Source organism: Phallusia mammillata, chromosome 7 (assembly GCF_965637545.1).
Source record: "Phallusia mammillata chromosome 7, kaPhaMamm4.hap1.1, whole genome shotgun sequence".
NCBI lineage: Eukaryota > Metazoa > Chordata > Ascidiacea > Phlebobranchia > Ascidiidae > Phallusia > Phallusia mammillata.
Window position 1 is genome coordinate 24,660,866 of NC_137258.1, and position 16,535 is coordinate 24,677,400.

Here is a 16,535-nt window from a genome sequence, read left to right on the forward strand (position 1 = left end):
GGACGATGTTTCGGAACTTGACATCTTGCTCATCCGACATAAATCACCCAAACAATAATTTAGGAAAAGATCCGGAAACTGTGCGACATCTGACGTCTGGTATTTTGTCCAAAAAATCGAGTTTCTACAAATGCTGAAATGACTACAACTCGACAATTCAAAGTTTTCTCCAACCGATTATTTAAAATCTCGTAGTAATTTAGCCAGAAAAAAAACTAGAAGAAAATCTACTTATGCAACTCAGCCTTTTAAACGTAATTTTCAAGTCCGCTGCAATCACCTGCGCACGTTCAAGTCAAAATTTTCCAGTAAAATTTTACTGCCCGAAAACAACTCAAGCACTGCAAACCAACAATCCGTGTCGGTTACACATCACTGCACACACCCAAGGTAAACGGGGAATTCCATTTGTGACTCAAGTTTTTATTCGAATTAAGGAAAGATGTTAAAATTCAGACAAAAGTTAGTTGCTACATTTGTCAGGTCCTTGTTCGAATTGATTTAGTGGGAAACTCATAAACTACGTTAATTTTTGGTTCGCATGATTTCTTTTAATACAAATCGTTAAATAGTTTGCAAATTTGTAGACTGTTTCGCAGTTTTAGAGAGGCACTAAACGTAGTTTTAATTTTGCATTCGATGCGGTTTCATCACTTTTCACAAAAAAGCCAACAGAAAGTCTATCAGTCTATCATCTATTATGCAAGTGTCTTGTAGGCCTGTATTGAACTTTCTAGCCCCCCAATTTTTTTAAACAAGATTCAGGAGCCAACAATTTTCGGGCGTTTCTTGCTGGGTCGCTTGACCTCTACAGCAGTGGTTGGATTAAATTTTTTTGTCAGTCGGCTATTTCACAAAAGTCATATTTTTTCAGCCGGTTCTGTTACAAAAAAGTCCATGGACAGTAACCAGTAATGCTAACCGGTTCGCTGATCTCATAAAATTTCGTGAGACGGTTATATATATATAACTATGGAACCGGTGCGAACTGGCTGAATCCCACCACTGCTCTGCAGGGTATTTGAAGTCCAACGTGATCCATCCACGCTTAATTTCGTAACTTCCATGCTTGTTTTTGTCCTTTACTTTTAGTTTTTGCGTTCAATTGTGGCTTTACAGATTCAGTCTTGCGTGTCACTCGTAACCTTTCAACTCTAACAGCTGATTTTCAAAAGAAAACAGGCGAAAATTAAGCATAAAAATCACAAACCCAGTATGATTTTTATGTCGATTGGAAATACTTAGTTTAGACCAAGCGTTTAAATTTTGTAAAAAGTTTGGAATCGTTTTTAAATAACAAGAAAAGGGCCATGGAAATTGCAGAACTGTGCGACAAATGTTTACAAGTGAACTTGAAACATGAAACAATACAATAAGTGCAATCACGATTTGGGCAAAACAAAACAAACAAAATACAACAATGGCAGAAATATACAATTATAGGAAAGGCAGACTTTGTGTGTTTTGCATATAAGCTGTGCATATATTTCGTAAAGAATGTACAGATCGAACTTTTTTTGAGCATGTTCGACGGCAGTAGTTTTGATCATTTTTAAGTTTAAAATGCCTTAGAAAGTTTCTTCGTCATTTCTCCATTTGTTCTTTCGTCTTTACCACGTCACTATAATGTGGGGGCAGATCATTGTAGATTTGTCCCGACGAGACCCCGGGAACTTCCGAATAGTCCGGCGGGTTTTCAGTCCAATTTTCGGGGTCGGGTGAGACTTCCGGGAGTCGGTGTAATCGAAACACTGAGCTGTTATCAAGCTCAGATGAAATTGAAGATCCTGAACTTTTGGAGCGACAGACGCAAAGCAGAAATCCAGCAATAAGCATAACGACCCCGGCCATGGAAACGCTGATTCCTACTTCTCTGTGTGTGAAGAAACTCGTTGTAGCGAGTAAAATCCCGCCGGCGACCAGCTGAGCTCCAAGTATGAGAAGAACTTTAATACAGTTCGAGGAATTTCTGCCTACAAGCGAACCTGACAATATAGAAAAAGGTTTCGTGTTGTTGAAAATCGTAGGTTAATCGTTTATAGAAGGTTTACTGAAAAATGCCACAACTTTGTAAGTCACTGACAAATGACTAAAATTAACAAAAGCAGCAAAACAAAAAAAAGATTCCCAAAGCATTATGAGTCAAACAAAGCATTGTATACACTCAAAAAACAGGCTTTGGTAAAAGAATAATGATTATTTGCTTTGGGGCACCATGTGTACAATACCAATTTACATGTAAGTATAAAACCACAAATTGCCGACACAGAATGTTTCAATTCGCTTGTTCGATAAAACCTATTTTCTTTCGAAGTGGTTTCACTTATACCCATACTTTTTAAGTTGACCGATCGTGCCAACTGCGTGCAAACTATAGTTCGGAAAATCGTTTGACAACTTACGGCATGATAGCATGATCCAACCAAGTAACAAAATATAAATTTCACTTACGTCGAAACGACGGTGGTGGAGTTATTGATTCGGGTGTAGACATTTTGCTCATCCGACATAAATTGCCAAAACAATAACTTAAGTAAAACTCCAAGAATCCAACTCAAACACTTTCATGTTCCATGATAACACAAACCTGCAGCAGAATATACAGAATACTTGTTATCGCGTGCTCAGCCATGCGAAACCCACCTCGATGCCGCTTATCTAACCGAGAATGACTGGCTGTTTTTTAACTTTTGCAAATTCTAACAAATATTGTAAAGTTCTTCACCTGAATCTGATATTTATTCAAAGTAATGCGACTTGTTTTCCGGTTTGTAAAAGCCAAAATGTAAACAATTGACAATCGAAATTTTTGCAAACAAAATTTTTAAAACAAGTTTTAATCCTTTTGAATTTAATAAAACAACAAGATAAAAGCTAGAAGACATTTCGTTTCAAACGCTCGAACGCATCCTCAATAACCGAGAATGACTTGCCGTTTTTAACTTCTGCAACTTCAAACAAATTTCTAAAGTTCATTACCGAATATGTTTCAAGGTTTATATCTGATATTTATTCAAAAATAGAGTTCAAAAAAATATCCAGATTATAAGAAGCCTTAAAATCTGACAAGTCGACAATCGAAATTTTCGCAAACTAAATTTTTAAAAATCACGTTTCAAAGTTTGATAAAACTACATTATAAAAGCAGGAAACATTTCGTTTGAAACGCACAAACGCATGCTAAATACAATTCGGCTATCCCAACCCAATTTTCCTTCATCACTACCACACCTTCAAGTCGATAATTTTCCACAAGAACTGCTCGCAAACATCGCAAGCACTGCAAACCGATGATCCGTGTCGGTTACACCTCACTGCACACCTACACCGCGGGGTAAACCGGGTAAAACCGCGAAACGGGGTAAGCACGAAGCGCCACAAAATACCTTGCAGCGTTTGGTATTTCTGCGTACGTGACAACAGAGTTTTCTTCAAAACAAGAAATGTTGATTGTAAAAACACCAAAAATGCGACATCAAAAAGTTGTTGGAACATTCAAGTTTATTTTAAAGACTTAAAAAAATTCTTCGTTTATTGGGAAACATCCAAATCATAATTATTAGGCTGAAAAATTTAAATACCAACAAACCCTGTCCGCAAAAAAACGCAAGAGGGACGAAGAATCACGACCGTTCACTCATAAGCATGGTTTGCTCGTTTGAGCTTCTGTCAATTTTACGGCGTTTGGTTTTTCGGATTCCTGCTTCCACGTCATCGCCTCTATTAGGCGCAGCCAACGCAAATTGAACGGAAATTATCGCAAGAGAAGGTTTTACTTGGGATTTTCAACCAAGTTATAACTCCTAGTGACCAAGAAAAGAAAAATGCAAATTTTCAACCAATAAAACAAACAAACGACTGAAGGAAAATCTGAAACAAAATAATTGTAAATCCAAAAACATGCAATGATTTTAAGCTCGGCAATTCTGCCACAAATAGCAAGTTAAGGAGGTTTAGCTCATTTGGATAATACCACGTGATCGCAACTATCGTATGGTAAACGGTCATTGTGTGAACAAATATTTGCGACAAAAATAGAAAGCTTGAGATTTACTGAAAGACAAATATTAAGGCAAATGGTGCTATGTAAGAGTAAGAAAACCACTGTAGTTGTTACTACACCTTTACACAAGTTTGCCAACGAGCAAAAGTCACAAGGCAAGCGTACGATGTAAGCATGAAGGAAGAGAAATAAAAAAACAAAGCTTGAAGTGCATTTCGAAACACTGTTGAATCAATAACATTATGACGTGGTTACCCTGGCAACTGTCACGTGACTAGAAGATGTAAGTTACGTCACTGAGGATTTTGTTTCGTTTTAGTAAATCAGAATTAGGCCAACAAGATTCGATTACTGTAACTTTGACCAACAATGCGAAAGGTCAAGGTTTCAAATATAACAGAGAGTAAGTTACTTTGAGATGTTTACTGATTTTGGCCCAGTAACCATGGAAACACTGACAACAATACTTTTGGAATGATGTGATTGTTTGTTCAACGAAGACAGAAGATTCGGTTACGTTTTTCGAGCAACAACGCAAAAGGGTTTAAACGGATTAAATCACTTTGAGAAGTTTTCTGGCTTTGCCTTAGTTACCATGGAAACAATGACAATGTAACTTTTCGAATGATCTGATTGTTCGACAGACACGAGGTTTACAAATCCTCGATTACAGAGTAGTAGGGAGGGGGAGGGGTGTCGTCCGATGAGCGAGCCGAATTTCCACGTCTCGGTCGTTCGCTTTGCGGGGCGATTCCCCTCACAGCGCGTCCGGAGCTTCGTGGTTCCTCCTCTTGACGAAAACGCTCAGGATTAAAGTGCGTGTTCCGCTCCGAATCGAGCCCTCGTCGACCGAGGATGCCTTGATATTGCCGCTTGGTGGCGATCTTGTTCCGACAAATGCAGAAAACCAGCGCTCCACCGAAAAGTGAAACACAGCCGATAGGAAGCATAATTTCGCCGATACCTAAAGAACAAGATTAAAACTCTCACTTAACTTGTATAAAATGATATAACCGACCTGATGCTAACTTAAGTTTTTCAGCCTTAAACCTTAGTGGAAGGTTTGAGACTAGGAATTAACTTGTGACATCACAATCCTAACCCACCTGTCGAGGGCGGATCGGTTTTGGTAACGAGAAACATAATTCCACAAATTATCACCGGAACTCCACAAGATATGAGAAACGCAATTACGACCAAGATTCGAACCGTCCACCAAGTCTTCTTCTTGTAAGCTGAAACGTAACTTCGGAGTTATTGATATTTTCACGAGATTAGGTTGGTTTAAATTAAAATACTTGACTGGAGAGTTTTTAACGACATTTTCGTCGCAAAGTAAATCAGACAATTACTTGCAAATGTGAATTGTCCATTAAATACTGCCACCAAGTGTTGATATGCATATGGTTTTTCAAGCAGGTTTGGGGGCACGAGCTATGTTCCGGGGGGCCGAAAGTGTACATTCATCAGAAACACCCACTAAAATCCATTTTTTTAATGACATAATTAAGTGTGTGTTGCAAATAACTTTATTCCCCAATTTAATCGACTGTTTCACATACTCTTTGTCTATATTGAGGTTTTTCACGATTGCAGATCCGTGTTTACTTTATTCGACCCGTTTAAAGTCGAAATTAGTACAGAATTCGAACACGAGTTGCCATTCTAATTTTTTAAGAGGGCCACAGGTCGTACAGGGTTACTTGAAGAGGCCACAGGCCAAAAAGTTACTTTTAGGGGCCGCGGTCCACGAAAGGTCGAGAACCACTGGGATAAACCAAGCAATTCAACCCTAATGCTCCATGCCTAAGACACAAGATAAAAATACAGGAGAAACAATAAAACTTGGGGTTAAGATACAGGTTACATTACAAACAACAATGTGGTGAATGTTGCAACGTGTTAAATACCAGCAAGATCTTTCCGGAACTCGGCAAATTCTTGGTTGCTGCTTACTGGTCTGGGGTCTTGCATTGGTGGCTCCATTGTACTAAAAGAAGGATTAGATTACTTTTACATGCACTACACAAGTACAAATCAAACCCATATATAACGTCAACCCAATTCTCACCAGAAATTAAACTATAATATCTGAGAACCACATGTATAATCTTCTTAATTATTCCAATACAATACGTAAAATATTAGCCAACGTTAAAAATTCGTTTTAAATCGTTTCTACATTTGTTAAATAGTAAAAAAAATCAGATTTTTTATTTCAATCCATTAATCTAACGGTACTTGAACATTCACCTTCACTTCATAATCTTCCAGAAACTTTGCTAGGATTATCTTCTGTCTCCGATTATTGCATCACAACCAATATAGATCCTGGCTTTTGTCAGGGGCAACGATGTTCAATTTCCGCTTCAATGCTCACGGCTTGACGCTCCACTGAACCGGGCACGTTACGTCACTAACTGCATTCCGCCACTGGGTGCGACAGAGCGCAGATCGCTTGGTTCAGAATCCTTCCTATGCAGGGCGTCTTTGATTTTTTAAATTTTGTAGAATCGAAATACGGTAAAAGATTTAAGCCTAAAATAGACACTCGAAACACATTGTCTCATACAGACATAGTGCTACTAAGCAAACTCCACTTTCCAGCATTGTTGGCAAAACGAAATATACATTAGTAAAGCATGATGTCTCTACAAAATGCTTCACCAACTCAACCTGCCTGGAACATGCATTAAGTCTCCAATACCTCTATCATTGCGGGTGTACTAGACTAGAGCAATACACGCAGATCAAAAAATCAAGCAATTCACGCCACAAGTTTTGACCCAAACTGCTTTGCTTCACCCAGGAGTGGGAACGCAGAAACGGGAAAGCGTGTTTCGTGCAAAAGCGCCAGGCGTAATCTGCCTCAAGATACGAAGCTTAATTGAACGCTCCAGTTTTTGCAGCAAGTTTCCAAAGCAGAATGCCACGGTGTGTTGTGCCTAATTAGTGCTTCAAACTGCAGAAAAAGCTTGTATTTGTTGCCCATTAAGCATTCTGAATGTCTTCTAAAACAAACGACAAATCATACAAGTTGCGAAAGGTAACAATTAAATTACCTTAATTTTGCACCACTGTAGCCTACACCAGTGGTCGGCAACCGCCGGTCCGCGGCCCAGTACCGGTCCGCGACGAGTTCGTTACCGGGCCGTATACTTTTTCAGGTTAAATGGTTTAAAACATTTTGCCCATGGATCTCGGGGATGATAAACTAATTTGGGCGTTTTTCATTGTGAAATATTTGTAGTTATTTAAAGGCCGGTCCGCGATAAAATTTCAGTTTCAAAAACGGTCCGCAGTGCAAAAAAGGTTGCCGACCCCTGGCCTACACGTTGTTTGGTGATGGCAACCACCATTAAAATCTTAATTACTGAGTCGATGAATCTATTATACCATTATACCCGAAGAAGATATTGAATAAGTTTTGTGCAAGATGGTCAGGAGTTCCACGAACTTCAACCTTAATGCACCTGCTGGTTAAAATGGTATGTTCATGCACCTGCAAACATATCGAGAATAAAGGCCAAATAGTCTACTTTGACGTCGACATCACCATGGAACCGACTTTGCGCGGGAAATTTAATGGAACCCATCAAATTTTTATTGCACGAAAAAATCATGAACCCGATCTGAATAATAATAGAGATTGTTACGTCAGAAACAGAATACAGAACAATACGTCATCTTTTGTTGAAGTTTGTCGGCGATTTAAACGTCACATAACATGCAGTGACGTCACAAAAGGAAGATGATGACGTGATTAAAAATGGCGATCGCGATAATTTCGAAGAAAAATTTATGATGAAACGGAAATACAGTGCAAAACAAATAAAAATTCGATCGAGCTGTTTGTAGCGGTGATAAGTAGATTTTGAAGTGCACAAAAACTTAAATACTGCACAAACTAACTTTTCACGTAAAAATTCTTTTCGAAACTTTGTTATTTTGTCACTTTGACGAAAAACTTTCGTACGAAAGTAAGTTAGGTATTTTGTAATACTGAAAAAAACGTAAAAGTAAAGTTAGTATTACGGCGCAAATAGTGAGTAGTTTGTAAAAACATAAAAATAATGTTGGAATGTCGTTGTAGTGGGGCTTCATATTGGCGAAAACACAGCACAAAGTATAAGGTACAGTACCGAAAAGATAGAGGAATGTTGACTGATTTTGCTGTGGTAGCCTACACTGCTCCGGACCAAGGGACGGAAAGTATTTTTGCATCAGTGAAAGTTTTACATGCTGATATCTGCCGATCGACGCGGGGTTCGAACCCGCAAACTTCGGACTCGGTTTAAGTGCTTCGTGGTAGTTACGTCATGACTGACATGCTGATGAAACTGATGACGTAGGAAGTACCACTAGATGGCGTATGACGTTGCACCGATGGGTCAAAAGGTCAAATGTTATAAGTCCGTCTCCGGTGCGATCTGCATGACCGCTTTTAACCTTGTTTTCTGTTCTGACGTCAGGAAGTCGACTAGTGACGTGTCGTCCGTTGATTTGGCGCGGTCGATGACGCTAAGACCCTGGGAAGCAAACACAAGGAATCAATCACACGGAAAATTGCACTCCAACTCACAAGCTACATAGGTCAACTATAAAGGCTCGTGTCTATATGCACCAGGTCGGCGAGAATTGTTAAACGATATCAAGCCGTTTTAATGCGGCAAGGCATAGTTTATTTTAAAGTCTTGTATGCGGTGGGATTCGAACCCACGACAGGAGTGTATTATTGGTAACACTAAAAACTGAGCTACACAGGCTCGCAGAAGACCGTGTACAATTTACACATTGAATTGGAGAACACAGCACCCCCAACGAAATATGCAGAATATTTCCACCATTCAAACCCACCATAGCGTCGACCATCCCTATGGTTGCACCAGCACGAACCAAATCTACACAAACATCCTTGTCACAATTCTCCACCGCTAGGTGCAGTGCGGAGCGTTTCGAGGTGTCGGTCAAATTTACAATCTCAGGGATTTCTAAAAAACAGCATCGTTAGAGGAAAAAAAGCTCCAAACACGTGACACAGAAATACCTTTCGTCAAATACTTTATCGCGTCGTTATGCTGCCCTCTTGTGGCGCAATGGAGAGCAGTTTCTCCACCACTAGTGGTCGCAAACAAGTCCGCCCCACAATGCACCGCTTTTCTCATCGCTTCTACGTCACCGCGCTCCGAAGCTTCCAACAATCGCGAATCCCTATATTATTGTTTACAATTAATTGTTTATGACGCCAACAAAAACACTTTATGATGTCACACTTACCAAAAACGATTTTCAGTTTTTTGACTCTGTGAAAAAATAACGGATGTTAGAAAATAATAAATAGAACAAAAACATTCCAAATCTATTGTTACCAGATGGTCACGTGCTCCAGTGTAACTATGGCGACGACACGTGGTACGACGGTTGCTATGGCGATGCGGGATGCCTATAGTGACGTCATTACAACTTTGGCAGGTTTCAATGTTCAGGTTGTTGTTGTTATTGCTGTTGTTATTATTGTTGTTGTTGCTGGACAACTTCATTGTTTTGACAAAGTTACTGAGAAGCATTTGACCTCCGCTCGCAAGTGACCTGGAAAAAGATTTCAAATAAATTTGATGTAAAATAATGTTCATTCGGCAAATATTTAAGGTAAGGTTAAGGTGATTTTGTCTGACGCTAAAACCAAGTCCGAGACATAATTTGTAAATTTTTTCCTGATTTTATGTAAAAGCATCGAGCCAATAAATGATAATAAATGGTGTCAATTTTCTCTGTGGTTTACGCCCAGTTGTGGCATCGAACAGAATATGTGAGCCAATGGTTCCTAAAAAACTGGAGTGCTGTAAGATGGCTACACCAGCCAATACAGCCTATGTCTTGTCACCAGCTGCACTGATGGGACCTCATAGGCCGGAACAGTGTGCATAGTTCGCAGCTTGCTGGTCCCGTTTTTATTTGTTGACTCATTTTCGGTGGTTACGTGTGAATTGTCATGTGTTTCATTACTTACTTCTTTGGGTCAGTATCGGTGTTACTCCTGCGATGTTTCTTCTTCGTATCTTTTTCGCCGCTCTCATCCAGTTTACTGCAACACACATGTCAACGTCACACACCGGTTTGTTACGTACCTATGATGACACAAACCTGACGAAGTCTCCCAGCAGCTGACCGGTTGGAATTGGGGGGTTGGACTGGGCCGGGCGCAGGGGGGCCTTTTTAGGAGAACGCTGAGTCATCAACGACTGCTGGCGTGACTTGGCAATTTTGCCCTGTGAGGTTTCGCCTGTTTCGTCAGTGATGACGTATTCGTTGCTTGACGTGGAGTAGGCAGAACCATCGCTTTCGTAGACGCGCTGTAAAAATAGAAAACATTTCCAATGCATTTTTGCTTTTCTATGAGCAGTTTGTAGATTTTTGTCGCCTACACTTTGCCACTTGGCGGGTTCTCAACTCGTTTCAGGCCATGGACCACTGGCCCAGTAAAACTGATATCGTGGACCATTTCTGTTTGGAGCAAGATCGAATTACCCAATAGGATACAATTATTAACATAACATTTGGATAATCTTTCAACATGTAATTTGCAATCCTCTCTAGTTTACCACCAAACTTAGTGGACGTCCTGTGGACCACCCAAAAAGTCATCATGGACCACCAGTTGAGAACAACTGCCACAAGGAAAGGCTTAGGAGACCGACTGATTCGGTATAACGCCTTCAATGAGCTAAATGATACACATCACATTGGTTATAATTTTTGATACTGACCTGTGACGTAATAGGCGATGCCGTCAGAGAAGAACCCGGTGACGTAGTAACCGCCTTGTCACGTTGCTCGGAATCTTTTGATTTTTCGCTGTCAATAGAAATCATAGAATCTCGCAATTGTTGCGTCATTTCCGACGTATCTGGTGTCACTTCCGGGTCCATCGCCGGAGTTACGTCAGTTCCGTCCGATTGAAGCGATATGACGTCATCAGGCGGTTTTAACGTCGATTCTTCCTCCCTGGTCTGCTCGAACACGACATCTAGCGGTGACGGACATTTTTGTGACGTAAAAACCCGAGGACTCGAGTTTCCGCTTTTAATTTCCGCCGAATCCACTTCCGTTTCCGACTTGTTTGACGTCATCGACAAACGTTGCTTGAGAAAAGAATTCAAAAGATATTTAAACTATTTTCAGCCTAAAATATTTGCTTTTAATTTAGGCGAAATATATAAATTTTTATATTCAGCATTTAACTTTGACAAAAACGTCAATAGTCGATGATCAATTTGCCTATCGAAGGGATAGGTGCTGCCTAATCCATTACATTTCCATCATTAAAACAGACTCCATGTCAACTAAAGCACCCTCTGTTAATTATTTCAAACTCTTTAGATTGTAATTCACCTGTGCGAGAATAGTGAAGTCAACCGGTTCGGCCAAGTTGTCTCTGAACAAACAAACAATCAACATTAAAATTACTTGTGACAGTGAAATATATTTCTTCCACACAACTTACCCGATCACCACAGAATCACTGTGAACTCTTCCCCGGAACTGGACGGATTTCCGGTCAATTGTCCGCGAACGAACCGGAAAATGCTAATTAACAAGACAAAATATTATTTTTCTTTGTAAGGCATCTTCATAGCTGAGTGCGTTTCGACAAAATTAAACAATTAAACGTTAAAAATGGACATAATTCCCTCTTTGCGTTGCAAAGTAATATATAATCACCAAACATTCCAATAAATTATAAAGTCAATTGTCAGGTCACAATGCTTCATGTTGACGTCATAAAGACATATTTAACAATTGTGGAATGTTTCGATTGTTTGAACTTACCAACAATGGCGAGGTCTGAGGTTCGGAAATTTCCAGAATATAAAGTTCGCGATCAGCCGTTATGACGTCACAAACAAGATGCAGGTTTTCCTGGTTTTGGTCGATTCGATAAAATCGGTCATCGTCGCTCGCTAAAAAATCAGGAAAACACGTTTGACTGCGTCCATGGAAATGTTTCACCGACGTAATTTTACAACACTTTTATTTTAAAGCTGGGTTGAAATAATAAAATAGAAACTTACAATCAAGAAAAAACCATCGTTCCCCTGTAGATTCGTTGGAAGTTGCCGCCTGTAAAAAGATTGTACTTTGAAGACACCAATATGTAAACAACAGGGGTTTAATGATTTGTTAAGTTACCAAATATTGAAAGATATATGTTAAGGACGTTGTGCTTATTTTTTGAGTAACCAGACCATATATTATACTAAATTTATTGAGTCAACAATAACTTTTACCAAACTGTTATCGAACTAAAGCTATCCGAACACTCTTACAAAAATGTTACGACCAACGAAACTATTTTTTCCGAACATTCAAAAATATATATCACAGGTGGAACATACATATGTTTAGATGGGACAATAGTCCACATAACTTATAACTCACATTGTTCAAACTATCGAGGCAACTTCGTAAAACGTCCAACCTTGAGTTGCTCATCACAACCGTCACCAGGAACGGGGAGGCTGAAATAATAATTTGAAATTGTTTTGTTCACAAACGTCTTTCTACGACAGAAGCACGTCTCTTAGCGCCAAAACCTCTAGTTATTTTCTGCCTCTATTTTCTTTTAAAACTCTCTAGGCTAAAAAATGTTTGATGGAGTAAATTAATTAAAGTTGTGAACTCTGAGCACAGGTCGAGTTATTTACCAAGCGAGTTTGAGTTTTGTGGTCAACAAACTAAGTAAAGTAGTTTCAACGAGTTAAGAGTACTTGCGTATTTTAGTTAGAGCAACAACAATCACCTTTGGTCACAAGTTTGTCCTTCTTTCCGCCTTGTGCGTCGAAATCGTGGTTTGTGAGAAGATTTAGTCGGATCTTAATCTGGTCGTGAGGATGGGGACTGGAATGAATATGAGAGTGAAATTGTGAGGATTTGTATCCACTACAAATCTGAGGTCGCGGGTTTAAATCCCACCACAAAGTTGGCGGTGAAGTTTAAAAACTTATATTTTAAGTTTGGCCGAGCACCTACTGTTTCATGGTGATGCTTGAGCTATTATGATGCTACATGTTTATTTTTAAAGCTTAATGTCTTAACTTTGACTTTTAGAAAGGTTTGTGAGTTTAAAAATACACGATAATTTGGTTAAGGTATTTTTGACTTTGACTTGAATTTGGTTTTAACTAGTCGTCGATTTTTGGACAAAGAAAAAGGAAACTCTCTTACTCTGACGCAGCGGAAATTCTTCTCTTCGATTTGTAAAGAACGTTGGCTTGATTCAAAAACTCGAACTTTATGTTGGAAGGATTCAATCTGAGTAAAATAGCGAACAATCTTGGTTGTATTCGTGTAACTTGAATTATGTAGTGAAATTGATTAGAATTAGGTTATTTTGGTTAAACTTGACATTTACGAAAGAAAGGAATCACACAAACTATCGCAGATTCATAATTTGACCAATATTTCTTAACGTAATGCGAATTTCATTTTTTCCAAAACACTTTCCCACCTGCATGGCTCTCCGTCAATTTGCATGGGGAAAGTTTTGTAAGTTCTGATATAAGCCGATCTGCACTGACATAACCTCTCACCGTGACCTCCAACAAAAATCATGCCCTGTGACGTAACAACCACTGATTATGACACGACAAATTACAAAGAAAGTTGTCTTCGCACATAAGTATCAATGAACCTACCAGTTGGTTTGGACTGAAGGCGAGAACCTCAATGAGTTTGTCGTCATGACGTTGGGCCACAAACTCCGTACCGGTGGGACTTCCCCAAGGGCAAGTACCTGAGCTGTATTTCGGGATATTGAGAAAAACGATGCAGACGGGTTTAAGCTCACGGATCTTGGGGGTGATGTTCTGACCGTCGCACTGTCATGGAAAATATGTGAAGGAATTAGAACAAGCAGCTCGTATAAAAAGGCTCTTTGTCTAAACTCAATAAGGTCACTTATTCAAATAGAATCACGGCAGCCGACTTATTAAATTTTAAGGACATTCACTATGCAAAACGTTGCTCGAATACTGCATCAAACGAAATTGAATACATAACTTATTAAATTCACCATAGCACAATTAAACAGTATTATTATTACCATGTACGAAAAATAAAAACATATATGACAACATTGCGCAAGAAATTTGGGTTGGAAAGTCAGCTAAAACTTTTTTGCATATGTGGGTCAGAAAAAATCACAGAACGAAGTCTTTTTAATAGAAGTCTTGCAGCTGTGCACTCTGCAGCTTCCCCTCACCACAACTGTGATGTGTTTTGACAAATCCTTCGATTGTCGTGTAAGATACTCGAACACTCCCACTCTGACGTAATACATCTTGTTCACCGTTCGGCTCTTGAACTTATCCGGATGCGCCTCTGGGAAATTAAAGCAGGGAAATTTATTAAAAGCAGAAACACCAGCGGGTTTATCCAAGCATTTGTGGGAAAAGCTAAGGCGAATATTAATACCGTTATCGCACAGTGTTTTCGTTGCGTTTTCGTTGCATTTAATTTTTTTTACTTTGTTTATCGTACACTGTACTACGCACATTCAGTTATTTACCCTGATGAAGGCGACCTGTACAGGACGTCGAAACGTCGGAATAAAAATACAATTGCCAGAAGAGCTCTATAAACTTGATATTATGTCTGGCAGCAATAGCTTATATATTAACATCGCAAGCTTGCCAGATGGTCTGAAAGGATGGCATGCGAAAAAAATCACAATTTTGAAAGATATAGTGCGCTGGCATTTAAACTTCAATACATAAAGCGGACTGCGCTCTGCTACTCTACGCTGATAATCGGCTAGGTGGCGGCAAAGTGCCACTTTTGTAAAATTGCTTCAGGTTGACTGTCAGAATTTTTGCTGATCCTATGCTAGGATAATCAGCCGACAAGCTGCTGACGAGATTTTGTGGTAGATTCACAAACTTATCGCGCTCACCAAATTAAGTTTTCTATTCGAATAAGGGACATAGATGCTTAACAGTAATATAGATCGGGACTTAGCAGTAGTTGATCCCTGCACACATCACATGTTAATTTTACATGATCTTGGTTTATTTCCACTTAACACGACCTAAACATCCAACAAGTTTAATACAAATGCACAGAGTTGTAAACAGACCTGAAGTTGGAGCTCGAACCCGAAAGTCCAAGCCCGAAACCCGGGTCGAACACGAATCGTTTTTGAGAAGCCCGTTTAGCCCCAAAAGTTTGATTGACAGGCCTATACATTGAAGCCTCAGGAAAGACCAATACAACAAACATTTATAGACAAATGGTCTTTAACAAGGCGTTTTAGGGCTGTTTGACAATTAGGTCAGGTCCAGCAACTTAGCTAGATAAATTTATTCAAAAAAATACTGACACAAGGAAACAAAGTCAGGCCCGAATCGAGCCCGTTTTTAAGAAACCTAAGCCCGAACCTGGCCCGACTTTGCCCTGCACACATGTCGGTTTTCCATGATTTTGGTTTATTTTCCACTTAACATATCCTAAACATCCAAACCCAAGTTTAATACAGAAGTACAGAGCGCTTACCTCTGGATTCGTGGAACGCTAGCGACACATTCGCGTCCGAGCCGATGCTGAAGTAGTTATTTACGACATCTAGTGGCGGTTGATCGACACCTGTTAATGGTGGGTTGTCCTCTGATGATGGAAAACTCATCTGAAACATAACAATGTCGTGTTTTGCTTGGTTGCATTAACACCAGTGCTGTATTCGTACACAGGAACTATAGATGCCAAAACAATTCGGTGGAATATATATTCTGTGCATATATTGTGTATACCGGTTGATTCTGTTTGGCCTACGGTTTTGTACACTTCTTTTTAGGTTATGTGACTTGATGTTTAAACTTAACAAAATAATTCAAAAGCCAATTTAAAGCAATTGTAAGCAGGTCCAAACAGGTTTGTTTTTGAAAAGGTCATTATTGGACTGGAAAGTTAGATTTACTCAAGTGAAATTACGGAACAAATGCGACGGAGTGCAAACTCTACCCGATTGAATTTTGTTTGGCCCAAGGTTTTACACACTTGGTTTAGGATTATGTGACTTGATTAAAGCAGCTGTCAGCGGGTCCGAACCGATTTTTTAAAGGCCATTATTGGACTGGAAAGTCAGGTTTACTGAAGTGAAAGGTCTGAATTAAACCAGTTTTATTAAGATTTAAGCCCAAACTTTGTCCGACTTGTAAGTCCACTTTAAAATTCCTCCCACCCCCTAACCCACCTCATCATCATCCGTATGTTTTGGTGCCAGATGAGCTTGCTCGTTTTTCTCCACGTAAATTTTCCACCGATCCAACTTAACGGGTCGAGCTTCTTCCACACCTTGTAAAATCTTAGGAACAGTTTCATCTGTGTAACCCTGGAAAGTGAGGCTTGTTTTAGCTGGCAGTCAAAACTAGGTCTTGTGAAAAGATGTAACAAAACAACGGTCAATGGCTTTGAAGACAAAAACGTATCGCAAGCGCACTGGACAAGTGGTTTTACAAAAAGCTGGTTACAAAACTGT

General features: G+C 39.5%; 2 protein-coding genes across 5 annotated transcripts in view; both read right to left on the reverse strand.

Annotated features, from left to right (window-relative positions):
• Positions 1 to 4,035: 4,035 nt before the first annotated feature.
• On the reverse strand, positions 4,036 to 6,789 carry LOC145239611 (uncharacterized). The gene is made up of 4 exons (XM_080102976.1): positions 6,257 to 6,789; positions 5,914 to 5,993; positions 5,110 to 5,238; positions 4,036 to 4,967 (listed from the first exon to the last, which is right to left on the reverse strand). Exons 2-4 carry the CDS (start codon positions 5,987 to 5,989, stop codon positions 4,657 to 4,659), a joined length of 516 nt encoding a protein of 171 aa, XP_079959102.1. The 5' UTR covers positions 5,990 to 5,993; positions 6,257 to 6,789; the 3' UTR covers positions 4,036 to 4,656.
• A 795-nt stretch (positions 6,790 to 7,584) lies between these two features.
• The window catches only part of LOC145237247 (diacylglycerol kinase zeta-like), a 35,309-nt gene continuing 26,358 nt past the window's right edge, over positions 7,585 to 16,535 (reverse strand). For all 4 annotated transcript variants that reach the window (XM_080100044.1, XM_080100046.1, XM_080100047.1 and 1 more), the window contains 20 exons: positions 16,251 to 16,388; positions 15,554 to 15,683; positions 14,265 to 14,383; positions 13,699 to 13,881; positions 13,512 to 13,618; positions 13,229 to 13,315; positions 12,804 to 12,901; positions 12,443 to 12,522; positions 12,076 to 12,124; positions 11,834 to 11,964; positions 11,508 to 11,590; positions 11,396 to 11,438; positions 10,771 to 11,145; positions 10,148 to 10,356; positions 10,014 to 10,088; positions 9,373 to 9,592; positions 9,281 to 9,306; positions 9,051 to 9,214; positions 8,861 to 8,994; positions 7,585 to 8,532 (listed from right to left, as the gene is read on the reverse strand). In XM_080100044.1, the coding sequence (XP_079956170.1) occupies positions 8,410 to 8,532; positions 8,861 to 8,994; positions 9,051 to 9,214; positions 9,281 to 9,306; positions 9,373 to 9,592; positions 10,014 to 10,088; positions 10,148 to 10,356; positions 10,771 to 11,145; positions 11,396 to 11,438; positions 11,508 to 11,590; positions 11,834 to 11,964; positions 12,076 to 12,124; positions 12,443 to 12,522; positions 12,804 to 12,901; positions 13,229 to 13,315; positions 13,512 to 13,618; positions 13,699 to 13,881; positions 14,265 to 14,383; positions 15,554 to 15,683; positions 16,251 to 16,388 (2,574 nt within the window). In that variant the 3' untranslated portion in view covers positions 7,585 to 8,409. The remainder of the gene's footprint in view (positions 8,533 to 8,860; positions 8,995 to 9,050; positions 9,215 to 9,280; positions 9,307 to 9,372; positions 9,593 to 10,013; positions 10,089 to 10,147; positions 10,357 to 10,770; positions 11,146 to 11,395; positions 11,439 to 11,507; positions 11,591 to 11,833; positions 11,965 to 12,075; positions 12,125 to 12,442; positions 12,523 to 12,803; positions 12,902 to 13,228; positions 13,316 to 13,511; positions 13,619 to 13,698; positions 13,882 to 14,264; positions 14,384 to 15,553; positions 15,684 to 16,250; positions 16,389 to 16,535) is intronic.